The sequence below is a fragment of the Lactuca serriola genome, chromosome 9 (genome assembly GCF_051521515.1).
Source record: "Lactuca serriola cultivar US96UC23 chromosome 9, Lser_US96UC23_V15, whole genome shotgun sequence".
NCBI lineage: Eukaryota > Viridiplantae > Streptophyta > Magnoliopsida > Asterales > Asteraceae > Lactuca > Lactuca serriola.
The window spans coordinates 49,117,589-49,136,042 of record NC_136416.1 but is presented as its reverse complement, the minus strand read 5'-3'; the positions used below and the strand labels follow the sequence as shown (position 1 = coordinate 49,136,042).

The 18,454-nt window shown below is 30.6% G+C and overlaps 1 protein-coding gene across 1 annotated transcript; it reads left to right on the top strand.

Moving 5' to 3' along the window:
• The first annotated feature begins 404 nt into the window (after positions 1 to 404).
• LOC145072278 (low affinity sulfate transporter 3-like) lies at positions 405 to 7,785 on the top strand. Its single transcript, XM_079018677.1, has 12 exons — positions 405 to 1,026; positions 1,110 to 1,158; positions 1,247 to 1,454; positions 1,574 to 1,748; positions 2,087 to 2,152; positions 2,382 to 2,612; positions 2,709 to 2,835; positions 2,941 to 3,227; positions 6,501 to 6,694; positions 6,807 to 6,886; positions 6,962 to 7,038; positions 7,396 to 7,785. The coding sequence occupies exons 1-12, from the start codon at positions 655 to 657 to the stop codon at positions 7,546 to 7,548; spliced, it is 2,019 nt and encodes a 672-aa protein (XP_078874803.1). The 5' UTR covers positions 405 to 654; the 3' UTR covers positions 7,549 to 7,785.
• The last annotated feature ends 10,669 nt before the right edge of the window (positions 7,786 to 18,454 follow it).

The window sequence follows — 18,454 nt, the reverse complement described above, 5'->3', positions numbered from 1 at the left end:
GAATCAACTTAAAACAAGCAGTTTCAATTACTTTGCATTGAAATATACATTTATTCAAACGATGCAGCAACCAGACTACATTGTCCTCCGAACTCAAAATCCTACTGAAAAGACCACCTTCTCTTCTACGTTTTTACACATCCACTTTTCATCAAATAATATAATATTATTCTTTTTTTTCCCATACACCAAGCACTTTACACAAATTCTAATGGACATATCCACCAAAGGGCTATAATTGACCTATATATAGGAGCTCCACATTGTTTGTTCAATGTATGTAGACATGATATGGTACCTTATACAACTTTCACTGTTCAAAAAGCATCCAATTTAACTGAGTGAAGCACTGTTTCAGCACTAACCTTAAAAGTGGGGTTTTACTCCATTTGAATAACTATTTGTGGAGATCATTAGCATCTAGTTTTACAACCTTTATAAGTTCCAGCAAATCTTTCTTCTAAAGATTACACCAAAGACATCTTGAATGTAGGTTGCGTTATGCTGTGTCCTTTAGCATCTACTTGTCTCTTGTAAATTTTTTGAGTCATCGCAAATCAATATTCTCTCTGGCAACCGCTTGTTTTGTTCTGTAATATGAATTAAGTCTCGATCACACCTGGGTTTCCCCAAACACTTCAAAGAAACAAAAGCATGGCTTCTTCATCAGTGCCAACTTCTGTTTCACCTTCAACCGAACATGTCTTTTCAGTCGAAGGACATGATCAGTTGCAACTGCAACTTAGTTCTGAGGATCGTCAGCGGATCACTGAACGAACCAAATGGGTTCTTGATTCGCCTGATCCTCCTGGTTTTCGCCAAGAGATTCTTGGTTCTATCAGAAATGCTGTTTGTTCAAAGAAAAACAAGAAACCCAATGCAACACATGAACCTCCATTAGCTTGTGTTATGGCGTTTTTGAGTTCTGTGTTTCCGATACTTAACTGGGGTAGGGAATACAAGGTTTCCATGTTCAAGAACGATTTGCTTTCAGGGTTAACCCTCGCTAGTCTATGCATACCCCAGGTACGTACATTTAGTTCTTCACCAAATCCGAATCCTTTCAATTTTCTTTCTTTTTCACTAACCATTTAATTGAAGCTTTGCAGAGTATTGGTTATGCTGCTTTAGCACAACTTAAGCCTCAATATGGTCTATGTAAGTTTTGAAATATATATCCTTTTTATTAATTAATAAGAACTCTCGCTCCTTTTTGAATAACTTAATCGTTTGATTACTTTCTCAGACACTAGTGTTGTACCTCCGTTGATATATTCAACCATGGGGACTTCACGGGAGTTAGCCATAGGTCCGGTGGCTGTGGTGTCGCTGCTGATATCGGCCATGTGCTCTAAAGTTGTAAATCCGATGGTTGATCCTGTCTCCTACAATAAGCTCGTGTTCACTGTCACCTTCTTCACTGGTGCATTTCAAACTCTTTTCGGATTGTTCAGGTACTGTTTTATCGACCTGATCACTCATGGAAGTTGAGAGCTCGATCTTTCAATGAAAGTTTAGTGTTCAGTTCTTTAATCTTTATGTTCACTATTGTTGCATGTTGATTCGTATGTAGGCTGGGTTTTCTTATCGACTTTCTGTCGCAAGCGGCTATAGTAGGGTTCATGGCGGGAGCAGCCATTGTTATCGGTCTCCAACAGCTCAAAGGTTTGCTTGGGATAAGTCATTTCACCACAAAAACTGATGTTGTTTCTGTGCTGATTGCCGTTGTTAAATCATTCCACGATTCAGTAAGTTTTCACGTTTTCTTTTGTCTTTTTGACTTTTGGCTAGAGAAACATATTTCCTTCATGTTCTCAAATAAAATATAAGTACACTTTTTCGAGATGTCGTTGTCAGGATGATAATTAGAGAATTATTTTATGTTTTTTCCTGTTTATGATTAAATAGTTGTGTTGTTCTCGAACATAACGACATAAATATAGCAAGAGAAATTAATAGTGGAAAACTGTTGGTGGGAGGCCCTAAGATTACAACCACCCTTTTTTCCCACTTAAACTTTGTAGTATTATTTTTTTGCTTTAAATATTCCCATAATTAATTACTATTTTATTTCTCATTTGAACAGTGGTACCCTCAGAACTTTATCCTTGGATGTTCATTCCTCATCTTCATCTTAATCACGAGATTTATTGTAAGCAACACATCATGACACCTTAATTATTTTATTTCATAATATAACAAGAGAAATCAAAAATATCCTTTTATTTTTCTTCCTAATTATCTTTCTATTCATATAAAATAACAACAAGTGTTACTTATTTTATATGGATAAGAAAGATAAATAAGAAAAAAATATTTAATTTCTCCTATGACAATATTAATTGTTGGTAATTAATTCACATGCATGGTGAAAAATTCAGGGAAAAAGAAACAAACGGTTATTCTGGTTACCTGCAATTGCTCCATTGGTATCAGTCATTCTCTCCACCTTGATTGTCTACTTAACAAAAGGAGATGAACATGGAATTAAAATAATCAAACATTTCAAAGGAGGATTGAATCCAAGTTCAGTTAATCAGTTGGAGTTCAACAGTCCACACCTCAGAGAATCAGTCAAAATTGGGCTAGTTTGTGCTATCATTGCTCTAACAGTATGTTCAAGATACTTAATTAGTTTATTTCCCAATAAACTTAACAAAAAAAATAATGTTTAGTTTATTAATTAATTCTTATATATATATTTTCAGGAAGCTGTTGCAGTTGGCCGATCTTTTGCTACAATCAAAGGGTATAATATGGATGGGAATAAAGAAATGATAGCCATGGGTTTCATGAACATTGCTGGATCTATGTCTTCTTGTTATGTTGCTACAGGTAATATTTAACTTAATGATCACTTAATCAATAAAATGATCAAATATTAGACACAACTTAACACCAATTAAGTCAACCTTAACATATATATAACTAATTATGTAGGTTCATTTTCAAGAACTGCTGTCAACTTTAGTGCTGGATGTCAAACAGCAGTATCAAATATAGTAATGGCTATCACAGTGCTTGTATCGCTACAGCTTTTAACAGGGCTACTTTATTATACTCCAGTTGCTATACTTGCTTCGATAATCTTATCTGCACTTCCTGGATTGATTAACTATACCGAAGCTTACAATATATGGAAAGTCGATAAGTTAGACTTCTTGGCTTGTGCTGGAGCTTTCTTCGGTGTGTTATTTGCTTCGGTGGAGATGGGTCTAATGGTTGCGGTAAGTATTTCTAACAATATTAATTATTCATATGATATTATATTAGTTATATAAAGGGTTGTTTTCAAAGATTTCTTTTCTCCAAAATAAATGGTGTGCGAATGAATTATTAAAGAGAAGGCTGGAGTGGACCCAAATGAAAGTGGCCTTTCTATTTCTGAAAGTTAGAAACTTAGAACAGGATCAACATGAAGCTACTTACTTAGTGCTTCCATGTCCATATACATGAAGTATTATATTGCGACTGTGGGGTCCATTTCAAATGGACACAAGCAGTTGACTACTGTACAGTACAGTATCAAATCCGGGAACAAGTAGTTGACTACTGTACAGTATCGAAGTTGACTCAAGTTCACAATCTACACTTCTTTGTTTACCCTCACTTGTTATTTTTCTTTGTTTAATAGTATTAAAGAGTTCTTATTTTCTATTTTTCACTAACTTTTATTTTGTAAAGGTTATTATAAAAAAACTCGCTTTATTAAACTTTACAAAAACTTCATTATTAAAATTAGAAGAAAACTGCAAAAATGATATGTGATTTTCATTTTTTTCATTAAATTGATGGAATGAAAAAAAAAAAAAAGATTTTCCTAAGTTTTTTAAGAAAAGGAAATAATAGGATGACTTTTCCTTCTATTTTCCTTTAAGTTTGAAGGATTTGAAAGAAAAGAACAAAAAAATTAATTTGCCTTTTATTCTTTCAAATTTAAACACAAAAAATATATTTCGTTTTATTTTTTTCTCCGTACTTTCTTACTCTCACCGTTGTCTTACTCTCACGGATAAGGCAATAGGATATACTGACTAAATCTAAACGAAACCAAAAGCCACAAAGATCGTTATTATAGTTTTCAAAAACGAAACCAAACATATTTATATATCTTATAAAATATCTATGAAAACGTCTCTAATTTGTTGTTTTTAAATACACGTTTTATTTCTTAAATATATATTATTTTATATTAATGATTTACTTTCTATAAAATATATTTATTGTAATTTTTTATAATTAATAAATAGAATAATTGATCGGAAAAAAAAAAAGATAATAAGTATTTCATATGTAAATGAAACTATTGAAAATGGACTAAGTGCGTTCGAATAGAAAATACAAATTAAAATATATTAAAAGAATGGTAAATGATATAAAAACCTTTAAGTTTGGTATAAATATATGAATTTGTTCTTAGCGTATTTTATGTTTATTAAAACCAGTCTTGCAACTTTTTTTTTATTTTTTTTTTTCAATTTTACCCTTTCTGCAGATTTATCCGGTAAAACCTAACATTTCTACAAGCTTAAAGGCTTTAATAAACCAGTAGGGCCGGTCCAAACGTATATGGGGCCCAGGGCAAAAATAAAAAAAAAAATGATCCTTTAAAGACAAATATTATAAAGATTCAAAAAAATATCATTTATTTTTTATTATAAACGCATTCAATTAGCAATAAAAAGCAAGCCAAACTATTTATCTTTTGAGTTAGTTTGTGTTTGAACCAACTTTAGGCCCTAAAAATCATTTAGGTAATAATTTTTTTATATATATACACTACATAACCCATAAATTTTGGGCCCCTGAGGACGTGGGCCCTGGGCGGTCGCCCGGGTTGCCCACTGTCTGGACCGACCCTATAAACCAAAATAAATGATAAAATCGAACATGTCTGCAAAACATAAAAGGTTTAATGAACCATAAATAATAAAAATTGAAAAATTGAAAAAGTAGCTGTGAACATCCAACTTTAATAAACTTAAGTGTTTTTAAAAACTTTATCTGTATACTTATTAAAGAAATTTATGCTAAATTTAAGTGTTTTTATGTTATTTATGCTAAACCTAAGTTTAGCATATAAATTTATGCTAAAATTAGTATGCAAAAGGTATGCTAAACTTAAGTGTTTTTATGTTATTTATCGAAATGATATGTTGCGGTTTAGATTGAAGTGATTTTTAAAAACTTTATCTTTACTTATTAAAAAAAATTTTAAATAAGTTTTTCAAATAATACAATACTTTTGATACATTATATATTTAAATATAGTTTTAAAAAGCTTATTTGTATATAATAATTTTTTGTCATATATATAACAATTTATATTTTAAAAAATCCTCCTTAATAAATAAATGTTTTTTTGACACATGTCAATCTCTCATGAGTTTTGACACATGACATTTTGTGGTATTTTTGAAATAAATATTATCCACTTGTCAATTTTTGATTTATTTCAATTTTTAAAATTAAAGTCATATACTTATATATGTAAAGTATTAAATATCATATATATATATGATATTAAATTGCAATAAATACGTTTATATTTTTTATTTTAAAATTATATATTAATTTTTTTTTAAAATCAACCCATATAATACACGGGTCTCACACCTAGTTATATAATATAAAAAGAACATATCGTTGTGTTTATAACAAAATATATTGCATAGGAATTTCCCATAATTTTATCATATAAAAAAGTTAATTATTTACCATAACAATAACCAAAACCAAAAGAGAAATTAAATATTCTTCTATTTTTTGTTCCTACAAATCCTCTTACCCAATTAAATGGTGATATTTGTAACATTTAATGATCATTTAATAATATTTTAGTATACAAATGTGACACATGTTATCATTTAAATTGGTAGGAACAAAAAGTAAAATGATATTAATTTCTCAAACCAAAATGATAATTTCTTACTTCTTAGTATTAACTTTTAATTCCATTCCAATCAAAAATAAAATAACATCATAAATATATCTATAACCAATATTTTAGTAATAAAATTAATATCATTTATTTCCTACTATATTATCATATAATAAAACATATCGGTTATAATATACATAATTAGATATGCAATTTTTTAGTAGTATTTTTGTTATAAAGAATTTGTTAAAATAAAATTGATAAACTTTAAATGTATATTAAAAACAATAAATAAGATATTTAATATTGGACTCGGTTTAAAACGTGATACTTTTATATTGATGTATTTTTTTTATGTTGATTAATTTATTAATTTCGTGTGAAATATTTAATAAATTATATATAAAAAGCTAGTATATAAACTAAAAGTTGAATATTATATTCATTGGTGGGTAAAACAAAAGAGACCCTTTTAATTAGAAACTACATCTTGTGACAATTATAAAGAATTTATAATGGCTCTCAAATAACATGTAAAATTTTTAATTAAATTTAGACTACGAGATCATGAATCCGGATTTAACCTAATAATGGATGACAATTTTCTATTATATGACAGGTTGCTGTTTCTTTTGCTAAGATAATCCTTAACGCTCTACGACCTCGTGTGGAAGAACTAGGAAGACTTCCAGGAACAGAAATCTTCTGCGAAGTTGATCAATATCCTGTCGCTCAAGCAGTTCCTGGCGTTCTAATCATTCGGCTCAATTCTGGCTTGCTTTGCTTTACAAATGCAAATCCTCTCAGAGATAGGTAATTATTAATTTGATATGAAAAGTGTACCTAATTAAAGAGAATTTGATTAAGAAAAATGTCTCATTATCTTTTTCTTTATACGTTAAGTAATTTTGGTTGATCCTTGTAGGATATTGAAATGGGTAACCGAAGAGAATGGAAAAGAAGCTACAAAAAGACCTATTAGTGGAATAATTCTAGACATGTCTAGTAAGTGATCAAGCTTAATCTATGCCAGGAAACAATTTACAATCTGATCACAGACTAATATTTTTCAATATATAGGTGTGACAAACATTGATTATGCTGGGATTCTAGCCTTGGAGGAAACAAACAAGAAGTTGCTTTCAGGAGGCATCAAAGTGAGATTCTAATCATTACTGGAACAATTTTGTTTGTATCTCAAGAAACTTACCCTTCTATAACTTTCGAAATTCAAGAATAATATTAACACATTAAAGTTCATCAATTCTCCAAGGAGGCAAGAGTAGGCACAAATCTTGAAAGCTTATTTCCTTAAACAAAAAGAAAATGAGATTTACACTTCAAAACATACAAAATGAATTTATAGTAACAAAGGTTTGAGAAAAAGATTTTAAGTTACACTACTGAAATTTATTCCATGATTGATGATTATTCACTCTCACACTAATAAAATCCATGAAGTTCTTCTGGTGCAATATGATGAGGATATATGACACTTTGGTTTTTGGTTGCAGCTAGCTATCGCGAGCCCCAGATGGCAAGTAATTCACAAACTCAAAGTAGCAAAGTTCGTAGATAAAGTCGGAAGAGACTGCATCTTTCTCACTGTTTGTGAAGCCGTTGATTCCTTTGTTGGTTCCAAATTCAACGGTCCTAGCAATTGTTGATCAATGCTTGTATGCGCAGATTCAAGTGAATGTTGTTTGATTACTAAATGTTTTGGCTAGAAGCCAAACTATGTAATATGTAAGATAAACTTCAATTATGTGTTATATGTTTGTTTGTATCGTTTTCCTTGACCGTTTGAGTGAATAATGAAGAACAAATCAATGGGTAACTACCCGTTGTGTGGAAAATATATGTAGATTATGAAAAAGAAATGTAATGTAAAGGCTTTTGCCCAACTGTGTTGTGTTTTTCCATGCATTGGATGCTTAAATTATATCTATTTCTCACATACGAATCACTTCGGATACTCATCTATCTATGTGTTTCTAGTAACTAGTTGGACAATACCAACACATAATATTTGAACTTAGAGCATGTGTAATGATAGCTCTTTTTAAAGCTTGTTGCTATTTGAATAAAGCTAGTTTTTAATACTTTTTTTACCTTTGGAAATGATATTTTTTTAAGGTCATTTCAACTACTTATAATTCCCTAACTTCTTAATTTCTTTTAGACTTTGTCACTTTTAATTCTTACATTTAATAGTATTTTATTTCATACCCGATCTATCTAGATACATAAAACCATAAACATCAATAATTCATATAACCTATGTATTTATTTAAAAATACAAACATCAAATTATATATTTAAGTTTGGCAATATATGTATAGAAAAAAAAAAATCAAGGCAACCTATGTAACTTATGTAATTGAACTTTAAAATAGACAAAGCTGTAAAAATGGTCCTTGTGGTATGTATTTTTTTCGAGGTTTAGTCCAAACCTTGAGTTTTTTGGCTTCATGGTCATTTTGGCATAGTTTGCACGCATAAATGGTCCCTCGACTTAACTCCTATTAAGTTGTTGTTGTTAACCCCCTTATCTTCCTCCCACGTAAGGGTATATTTGTCTTTTCACCTTTTAGGGGTCATTTTTGCACCTGAAAAAAAAATATATCCCTTTTTTTTAAAGAAAAAATTAATACCTATTTATTTTAATAATTAAATAATTAAAGTGGTATCTCTCTCTCTCTTTCTAGTCTTCTTCTTCAAAAACACACACACACACACATTAAATGCTTTGCTTGAAACATAAAACTTGAAACACTCTGTGATTCCATACGAAATGATTAAGATCTATGGGCCCTTTGCGATTCCATAATTTTGGTTGTTGATTTCAATCCAAATTCATGGCGGTGTGGAAGATGAAGACTGGCGATCACCGATGATGGGTGTTCCATGGTCGAAAACTCACAAACACAACCCACCACTTCAATTGAAGATGACTATTATTTAATGTAATCGAAATTCCCGTCTGAAACCTAGATTCAAAATTCAAAACAAATCCACGACCAACATACCACCTCCCACCCCTTGGTATGATCGACAACCACCCAACTTCTTATACATTCTTTCACCTTCATCTCCCAGCCGTTCCCCCACCCCATCCCTGTTCAAACCATTGTTGAGAACAATTTGCTCATTCTCAGATACAAGTCACCTGCATTCTTTCCTAAAACTAAAGATTCATGTCAATTTTGACTTTAAAGTCAAAATTGGAGATGAAGCATGAACGAAAACTAATTTCATTTGTAAAAGGTGTTCAAACATGAATGAATTACTTGAATTTTAGGATACGCATACGATCATTACTATAATTATAATTGATTTCTTCCACCTGGAAGTGGCTGAGGAAGAAAATTCAGGATCTCATCCATGAACACTCAACTATTTTGGTGGTTAATTTGTCAAGTAAGGAGCGAGCACCTCCGGTACCCTCACTGGTTTGTGAGACGGAGGAAGAAACGAAAGCAACAAAGGTTATGCAGAAGCAGACCACCAACAACAAGGTGGGTGTTTCGGTGTTATGGAGTCGGCGAAAGAAGAAGAGAAGGTGCGAGGGGGTTGTTGCCCTCTTGTCTGTCGGAAAATCTCCACCTCCAGTGGGGGTTTCTTTGATGGAAATTGAACAGAAAAGGGAGGAATAAGGGCTGAACTGGACAACGAATTTTAGGGGTGTCTTGCTCCTTTGCTCGACAGAAAAAGGAAGAAGAAGGGACAAGGGGCTGCTGCTCTTCTGTTTATCGGAAAACCACAAGAACACCACCTCCTATGGAGGTGTTTTTGGTTGCCTATCGAGAGAGAGAGAGAGAGAGAGAGAGAGAGAGAGAGAGAGAGAGAAAGAGAGAAAAAGAGAGAGTAAGTGAGACCTTTTTTATTTTTTATTTATTAAAATAAATAAATAGGTATTAATTTTTTTTTAAAAAGAAAGAGGATATATTTTTTTAGGTTTAAAAATGATCCCTAAAAGGTGAAAAGACAAATATACCCTCATGTGGGAGACACATAAGGGTTTAACAACAACAACTTAATGGGAGTTAAGTTGGGGGACCATTTTTACGTACAAACTCGGCTAAAATGACCATGAAGCCAAAAAAACGAGGTTTAGACTAAAACTCGGAAAAAAAATGCATACCACAGGGATCATTTTTGCAATTTTGTCTTTAAAATATATTGATGCAATGATAAAACAATTAAAATAGATAAAAGGTAAATTAGTTAATTGTAGAAAACAAAACGTTTAAAAAAGTTAACCGTTAGAGATAGTGTTTTATAAAAGCTTTTTGTTAGATAAAAATTGGTAGAAATATGATGTGTAAAAAAAAGTTAGGTATTTTTTGTTTTTTTGAAGAAAAATTTCATAAAGTTTTTAGACCACCTCTTCAACCATCTACAACAGACATTTTCAATCATCTGCGGCAAAAGAGGTGGACCAAACGCTGCAGGCTTTAATAAAAAGTGTGTTTGTTTTTTTAACATCTAAATGCTGTTGTAGATATTAAAAAAATAAAATAAACTGATTTTATATAATGAAAATAGTTTTTTAATACCGAAAATTTATGATATTTCAGCAAAAAAATAATAACATTTCAACAAAAAAAAATAATGATATTTTAGCAAGAAATTATCATTATTCAACATAAAAAATGAAAAAAAAATCATTTAGCAAGAAAAAAAAGGTGAAACAAAAATTCAACAACATATAATCAAATTCATCAAGATTTCCAAGAAAAAAAAGTTTGGAAGCGGTTGGAAGATGTAATACAAATGTTGTCCCAAACAGAACATGCGCATATGTTTTTTTACTCCAAAGTCATTTAAAAAACAAACAACTGCAAGAGGAAAAATGTTGCGCGTGTGTTGCGTTGTACAACAATAAGAGGCTTGAAAATTTTCTACAAAAAAACTAACAACACCTTAATGTTAACTATTAAAAGTTAATACCCATAATATATAATCTTAAACGAATCTCCAACATGTTTTCATTTTCTACTTAGAATGGAGGAAGTGGTTCCACAAAAGCTGCAATCTCTTCACTGCTACGTAGGCGACACGTCATACTTTACCACAAAAGTGTGGTTTCATGCCACACCCAATGAGTGGTGCCACAATTGATTTTCTTTTAATTAAATAAAAATTATATTTTTAATAATAAAAACTTTCATTTCATTACTTCAAAATAAAAATAACATTACATTCCATTGCCTAAATAATAATCCTAAAAACATCAAAACAAAAAAAAAAACACTAGAAATTTTAAACCTACAAATTTAAAAAAACATACATTAAACGATTAAAAATAAAACACACTACATGAAATCGTCCTCCGAGAACTCGTCTTCAGGGTTATCCTCCGGATCCAAATTGAGGTTAATGTGTTGAATCCCATAAATATGTTTCACCAAGTCAATGCGAAGATTGTGAAATGTTTCATTGCAACGAACCCCTGCTCTCTTTTCAATGTACTCGCCGTCCCTAATTTCGTCGAATATTTTGTTAAATATAAGTGAATGATTAAGAACATTAATGTCGTTAAGGGATCCAGGAGAACCAAAAAAAGCATGCCAAATCAATTGATCATTTGATGTCACCGCTTCAAGTATAATCGTTGGATGCCCATGATCTCCTCACGTAAATTGACCATGGTATGAGGTAGGGCAATTTTCCCATGTCAGTGTAGACAATCTAAACTTTCTAACATTCCAGGAAAGTCATGTACGTTACCATGATGAGATTGCAATTTCATGATGTCAATTGCGTGTAGACTTACGTAAATATTTTGGACCATAAAACTAAATAATAGTTTTGCAAAAATAGTGTAGACTATCTCGTGCAATCCTAGCTGCCATCCTAAAACTCTCGTCCAACGTATCAGAAGAATCGGATGAAAACATTTTTTGATTTTTTTGAGAGGTAATGTAGTAGAAAGATAAAAAAAAATGAAGGGTTGAGAGGTTTAAATAGATGTTAAAGGTTAAAAGTAAAAAGTAAAATAAAATCCCAAATTATGACTGTTTGCAACGGTAAATGGGTTGGACAATCAAAATCAAGCATGAAGAGCTCCCTCCGAAAGTCGCATCGCAGTCTCAGCTGCATATAAACTGCACCTAGAGAGCAGTGTTTGTGCTTATATGGCAAGAAGGGTGCGGGCTCAACTACACCCACTCCGCCTGATCTTACAAAGTCATTATAATGCTCTTAATAATTTTAGGAGAATCTCCAGTAGCATTTCCACTTGCAAAGTGACAGTGACTTACACTTCCTCTTTTGGATAATAAACGTGAATGTTATATCATGATTATGTACGTTTTGTTATTTTATGTTATATTTTGACTTAATTACACTATTACTTAAGAGAATTTCCACCATATCCACTTCCAAAATGACATAGTTACTTGCACTTCCTATATTAGATAATAAAAGTGCATGTGGCATCATGATTATGCACATTTTTGTTATTTTATGTTATAGTACAATTTAATTATATATTACTTATTTTTTGAGCCATTTTTGATATATCATTTTTCGTTGTTTAAAAAAATTATGATATTATTTAAATGTATTACTATATGTATCCTTTCACACATATAAAAATTAAATATATATAAAAATTAAATATGAAAGATATGTGGGGTGGAGGGTAATATATATATATATATATATATATATATATATATATATATATATATATATATATATATATATATATATATATATATATATGTTGTAAACTATTGTGAATGACACCGAATTGGTGAAAGCTATCATATCATACTATTTACATGATATATGCTAGGTAATTTTTGTAGTATAAATAACATGCTCTTGCAAATATATGACGATATAATTTCAGAAGATATAAAATATCTCATATCTTTTCTAAATCTTCTTCTACATCAAATTTCTTTATCTATGTTGTTAGTTTAATTTGTTTTAAATTATCTTAATTACGTTGAATTTTATAACACGTTATCAGCACGAAAGCTCAAACCAAGGTTATTTAGAAATGAAATCACATATATCTTAATCAAGGCATGTATTACTTAGTAAAAACATTATTAATTATAAAAACCTTCATCGTATTAAAATAATAATAATACTAATGAGTTAATAAAACTTATACATTATGGACTACTAACGATTTTATTTCTTATACTAACACTTCTTTATGTATTCTAATTTTTATGCGTACTAACATTTAAATTATGCAACTAACTTTTATTTATGCATACTAACATTTAAACTATGCAACTAATTTTTATTTATATATATACTAACGTTTATTTATACATGTCAATGTTTATTCATATTTTATATACTATTCATCATTTTATATAAACATTTACTAATATTTATTTATGTTTCCAATTAGTAAATTTATACCAAGTAAAGTTATCTATTAGTTATAAATCTTGTTAAATGATTTATAAATATACACAACGGATATATATATATATATATATATATATATATATATATATATATATATATATATATATATATATATATATGCAGCGGTTATAAACAACAAAAACAACGGCTATATTTTTTTTTACCATAAATAAACATCTTTACCCTGCTTATTTTACCCACAATAAATATTTCTCTCTTCTATCAAACAAATCAATTTCCAGAAATCAAGTTTCAAGATGATTCATCCTTTTGTGATAATCATGACTATAATAGTCATGTTACTTTTCATCCCAATCCTTAACATCGAAGATAATATGTAATTTCATCTGCTTTTAGGCTTGTATGCAATGATAGCTTTACCGCTTCTTTTTTGTGTAATATTTATTGAAATAAATGGATTTTAATTTTAATTTTTGATTTTGTTTAAAATTTATAGTTACATTATGTCCAACATTGCAAAGCTCGAGTTTGCAGCACTTGAAGTTAGTGGGAAAAACTATATGTCATGGATGATAGATGTAAAAATACATTTTGAGTCCATGGGAATCCACTTCATTATTTGTACTATTATACAACATTTCTATTTTTTTAATAAAAGTTTATTTGTTGTAAATAGAAAGGTCCATCTCGTGTGAGATTTTTTTTTTCTAAATTATTTTTTAAATTGTTATTATAATATGAAAATGCTTCACATTCCTGTGTTCTTGAAGTTTTTCACATTAATGATTCGATCTTTAATAAATTAGCGCATAATGTCATATTGCTACATAAGTTTTATACTAGTAGGTACCAAGCCAAATAAGAAAATGATTCTTTCAAAATAAGGATAAGATATTTTGAAAATCTCGCTTAGAATTTCATAAATTCACACAACTATCTGCTGTGTACAAAATTGCTCATGATTATGGTTATTATTATCTACACTTTTGTTTTTAAACAATTCATAATATTTTTTGTTTACAAAAAGTTGTATATAGTTTTGCAAGATGAAAGAATAAAAAAACTTATGGTCTTAAAAGATTTTTTTTTCATCCATTACCACCTCCTCCTCTTCAATCCACCCTTCAAGAAAACATGTCCGTGGAAATGAAAATATTGATCGAAAGATAATTAGTCATAGAAATGAAACGATATGCCCATGTTGCGTTACTTGGTTATTTTTATCGATGTAAAATTTATTTGTAATTCAAAAACGACATTATAAGTTCATTTTTAAGCAAAAAACAATATATTTTCATTTTTAAACAAAAAGAAGTAAAATATTTACTTGTAAATGAGTTGTGTGTTACGGAATAACAAAGTTTTTTTTTTCTAAATTTGCATTAATGATTTTTTTTCAAATATGTTATAATGAATTATAAATTTTATATTTTAGATACAATGGATACAACATAAAAAAAACACCTATTCAATATCCACAAAAGCAATAAATACATTAAATAATATATTGTTGTTGGAAACAAAATGAATTGCTAAATTTTAACTAATGCTTAGTGATATTTGTTAATATATGTGTCTTATTGTTTATATGACATATTTACTAAAACAAGCTTCAAGATGATTTATCAGAAATCAAGCTTCAAGATGATTCATCCTTTTGTGATAATCATGACTATAATAGTCATGTTACTTTTCATCCCAATCCTTAACATCGAAGATAATATGGAATTTCATCTGCTTTTAGGCTTGTATGCAATGATAGCTTTAACGTTTTTTTTTTGTGTAATATTGATTGAAATAAATGGATTTTAATTTTAATTTTTGATTTTGTTTAAATTTTATAGTTACATTATGTCCAACATTGCAAAGCTCGAGTTTGCAGCACTTGAAGTTAGTGGGAAAAACTATATGCCATGAATGATAGATGTAAAAATGCATCTTGAGTCCATGAGAATCTCAAATGCTATATACGAATTTAATAATTGCTTGGCACAAGACAAAGCAAAAGCACAAGTTTTCCTTCGTAAGCATATTGATAAAATGTTAAGATTTGAATATCTTGATGTTACTGATCCAAGTATCATCTGGAATCTTTTGAAATAAAGATTTGATAATCAAAAGGAAGTTATACTTCCAAATACTAGAGATGAATGGAGAACACTAAGGTTTCAAGACTTCAAGAAAGTGAATGAATACAACTCAGCTTTGTTCAGAATATGTTCACAACTCAAGTATTGTGGACAAGAAGTTACTGATGAAGATATGTTGGAGAAAACTTACTCCACATTTCATGCAACAAACATTACCTTGATGCAACAATATCGGATGCAAAAGTTCACAAGATATTCTAAACTAAATGCATGCCTGCTTGTTGCATAGCAAAACAACGAGCTCTTGATGAAAAACCATGAATCTCGTCCAACACGATCAATAGCACTTTCTGAAGCAAATGCTACAAATACTGATGGTCATCGAAACAATACACGTAGACGAGGGCGTGGTCGTGGCCGAGGACGAGGCCGTGACTATTTTAATCGAAACCAAAGCCATACTCAGAACCATAATTTTAGTTGTGGACAAGGTAATAATCGTGGTTGTGGCTAGAAAAGGAATAATTACCAATCTTCACAAAGAAACAATGTCCATACACAAGATAAGGCCAAAGTGGCAAGGCATGATACTGGCACATCACAAAAATCTGATGGTTCATGTTATAGATGTGGTAGCACAGACCATTGGTCAAGGACCTGTCGTACACCTGCACATCTTTGTCAACTTTATCAAGAGTCCATTAAAGGAAAAGGAAAAGAAGCAAACCTCGTTGATAATGTTGAATTCACTCCGCTAACTTTTGATGATTTCTACAATGACATGGAAGACATAAAATAAAATTTTCTATTATTGTTCTGGTAAACTTGTTTTCCTTTATTTGTTTCTCATGTAATGTATTTCCTACAATAAATGAACTTTCTTTATAATAATTATTATGATTATGTTTATTCGCTTACTATTTGTTTCATATGTGATGTTTAATATGAGTCCAACTGGAGCACAACATCAGGAAACGGTTGGAGATCTTTGTATAGAAGATAGTGGTAGTACGCATATTATTCTGAAATCAAAGAAATATTTTTCAAAATTAGTACCAACAAAAACAATCATACATACAATATTAGGTCCTGCAGACTTGATAGATGGAATTGGGAAAGCCCATTTTATATTACCAAATGGTACAAGCTTTTGTATAGAAAATACCTTATTTTCTCCAAAGTCTAATAGAAACTTATTAAGTTTCAATGACATATATTTCAAAGGATATGATACAAAAACTGTGACCATTGAAAATAAGAAATATATGTATATTATAGACAAAAACCATGTGCTTGAAAAACTACCAACACTTGATTCTGGTCTGCATTATACATATATACATATGATTGAATCAAATATGGTAATCAAAGGAAAACATTGTGATCCTGGTACATTCAGTTTATGGCATGATAGGTTGGGCCACCCAGGATTAACAATGATGCGAAGGATAATTGAAAATATGAATGGGCATCCATTGAAGGACCAAAAGTTCCTTCAATCCAACAGCATAAAACCATGGGCATCTTGTTCCCTTGGAAAGTTAATTATAAAACATTCTCCAATGAAAGTTGAAAGGGAGTCACCTAGATTTCTAGAAAGAATTTAAGGTGATATATGTGGACCGATTCACCCACCATATGGACCATTTAGATACTTTATGGTCTTAATAGATTCATCCAGCAAATGGTCTCATGTTTTCCTATTATCAACTCGTAATATGGCATTTGCAAAATTTCTTGCCCAAATTATTAAATTAAGGGCACATTTCCCTGATTATACTATCAAAAAAGTGAGACTTGATAATGTTGGTAAATTTACTTCATAAGCATTTAATGACTATTGCATGTCTGTAGGAATTGTTGTTGAGCATCCAGTTGCTCATGTACATATACAAAATGGTTTAGCTGAATCACTGATTAAATGTCTCCAACTAGTAGCTAGACCATTGATAATGAGGACCAAACTTCCTGTATCTGTTTGGGGTCATGCAATCTTACATGTTGGATCATTGATACGCATGAGACCGAGTTCATATCATGTATATTCTCCATTATAACTTGCTTTTGGTCAAGAGCCAAATATATCCCATTTGAGAATTTTTGGGTGTGCAGTATATGTCCCTATTGCACCACCTCAACAGACAAAAATGGGTCCTCAAACAAGGTTATGAATATATGTTGGTTATGAGTCGGTATCTATTATAAGATATCTTGAACCGTTAACAGGTGATGTTTTTACAGCACGCCTAGCAGATTGCCAATTTCATGAGGCAAATTTCCCATCATTAGGGGAGGAAAGAAGATTCTGGAAAAAGATGTGTCATGGAATGAGCCTTCTTTATCATATCTTGACCCTCACACAAAACAATGTGACATGGAAGTTCAAAAGATAATGCATTTTCAAGAAATGGCAAATCAATTGCCTGATGCATTTACTAACACAAAAAGGGTGACTAAATCATATATACCGACTGTCAATGTTCCAGCTCGAATTGAAATTCCACATGGACAATCTAATGATAAAGGCACTCAAGAGTCTAAAACACTTCTGAAGCGTGGAATGCCATTTGGTTCTAAGGATAAGAACCCACAAAAAAGAAGAGGATCAGAAATTGCACTAGATCATGAGGAAAGTGTTCCTGAAGAGACACAATTATTCAAATTCCCCGAGGAAAGGAGGATGATGCACAAAATTATGGTCAAGCATATAGAATATGTGAGCAAAATGAAACTGACAATATAAGGACAATATTTTCTTATTCAGTTGCATGTGATATTATGAATGATGATCCCGAACCAGAATCTGTCATTGAATGTCAAAGAAGAAATGATTAGGCTAAATGGAAGGAAGCTACGCAAGTTGAGTTAAATTCTCTTAACAAGAGAAAGGTTTTTGGGACCATTATCCTCACACCAGGAGTTGTGAAACCATTAGGGTATAGATGGATCATCGTACGAAAAAGAAATGAGAAAGACGAAATTGTAAGATACAATGCTAGACTTGTTGCTCAATGTTTCTCTCAAAGACCTGGAATTGATTATGAGGAAACTTATTCACCGGTAATGGATGCAACCACTTTTAGATATTTAATTAGCTTGGCAGTCTCTAAAAATTTAGAGA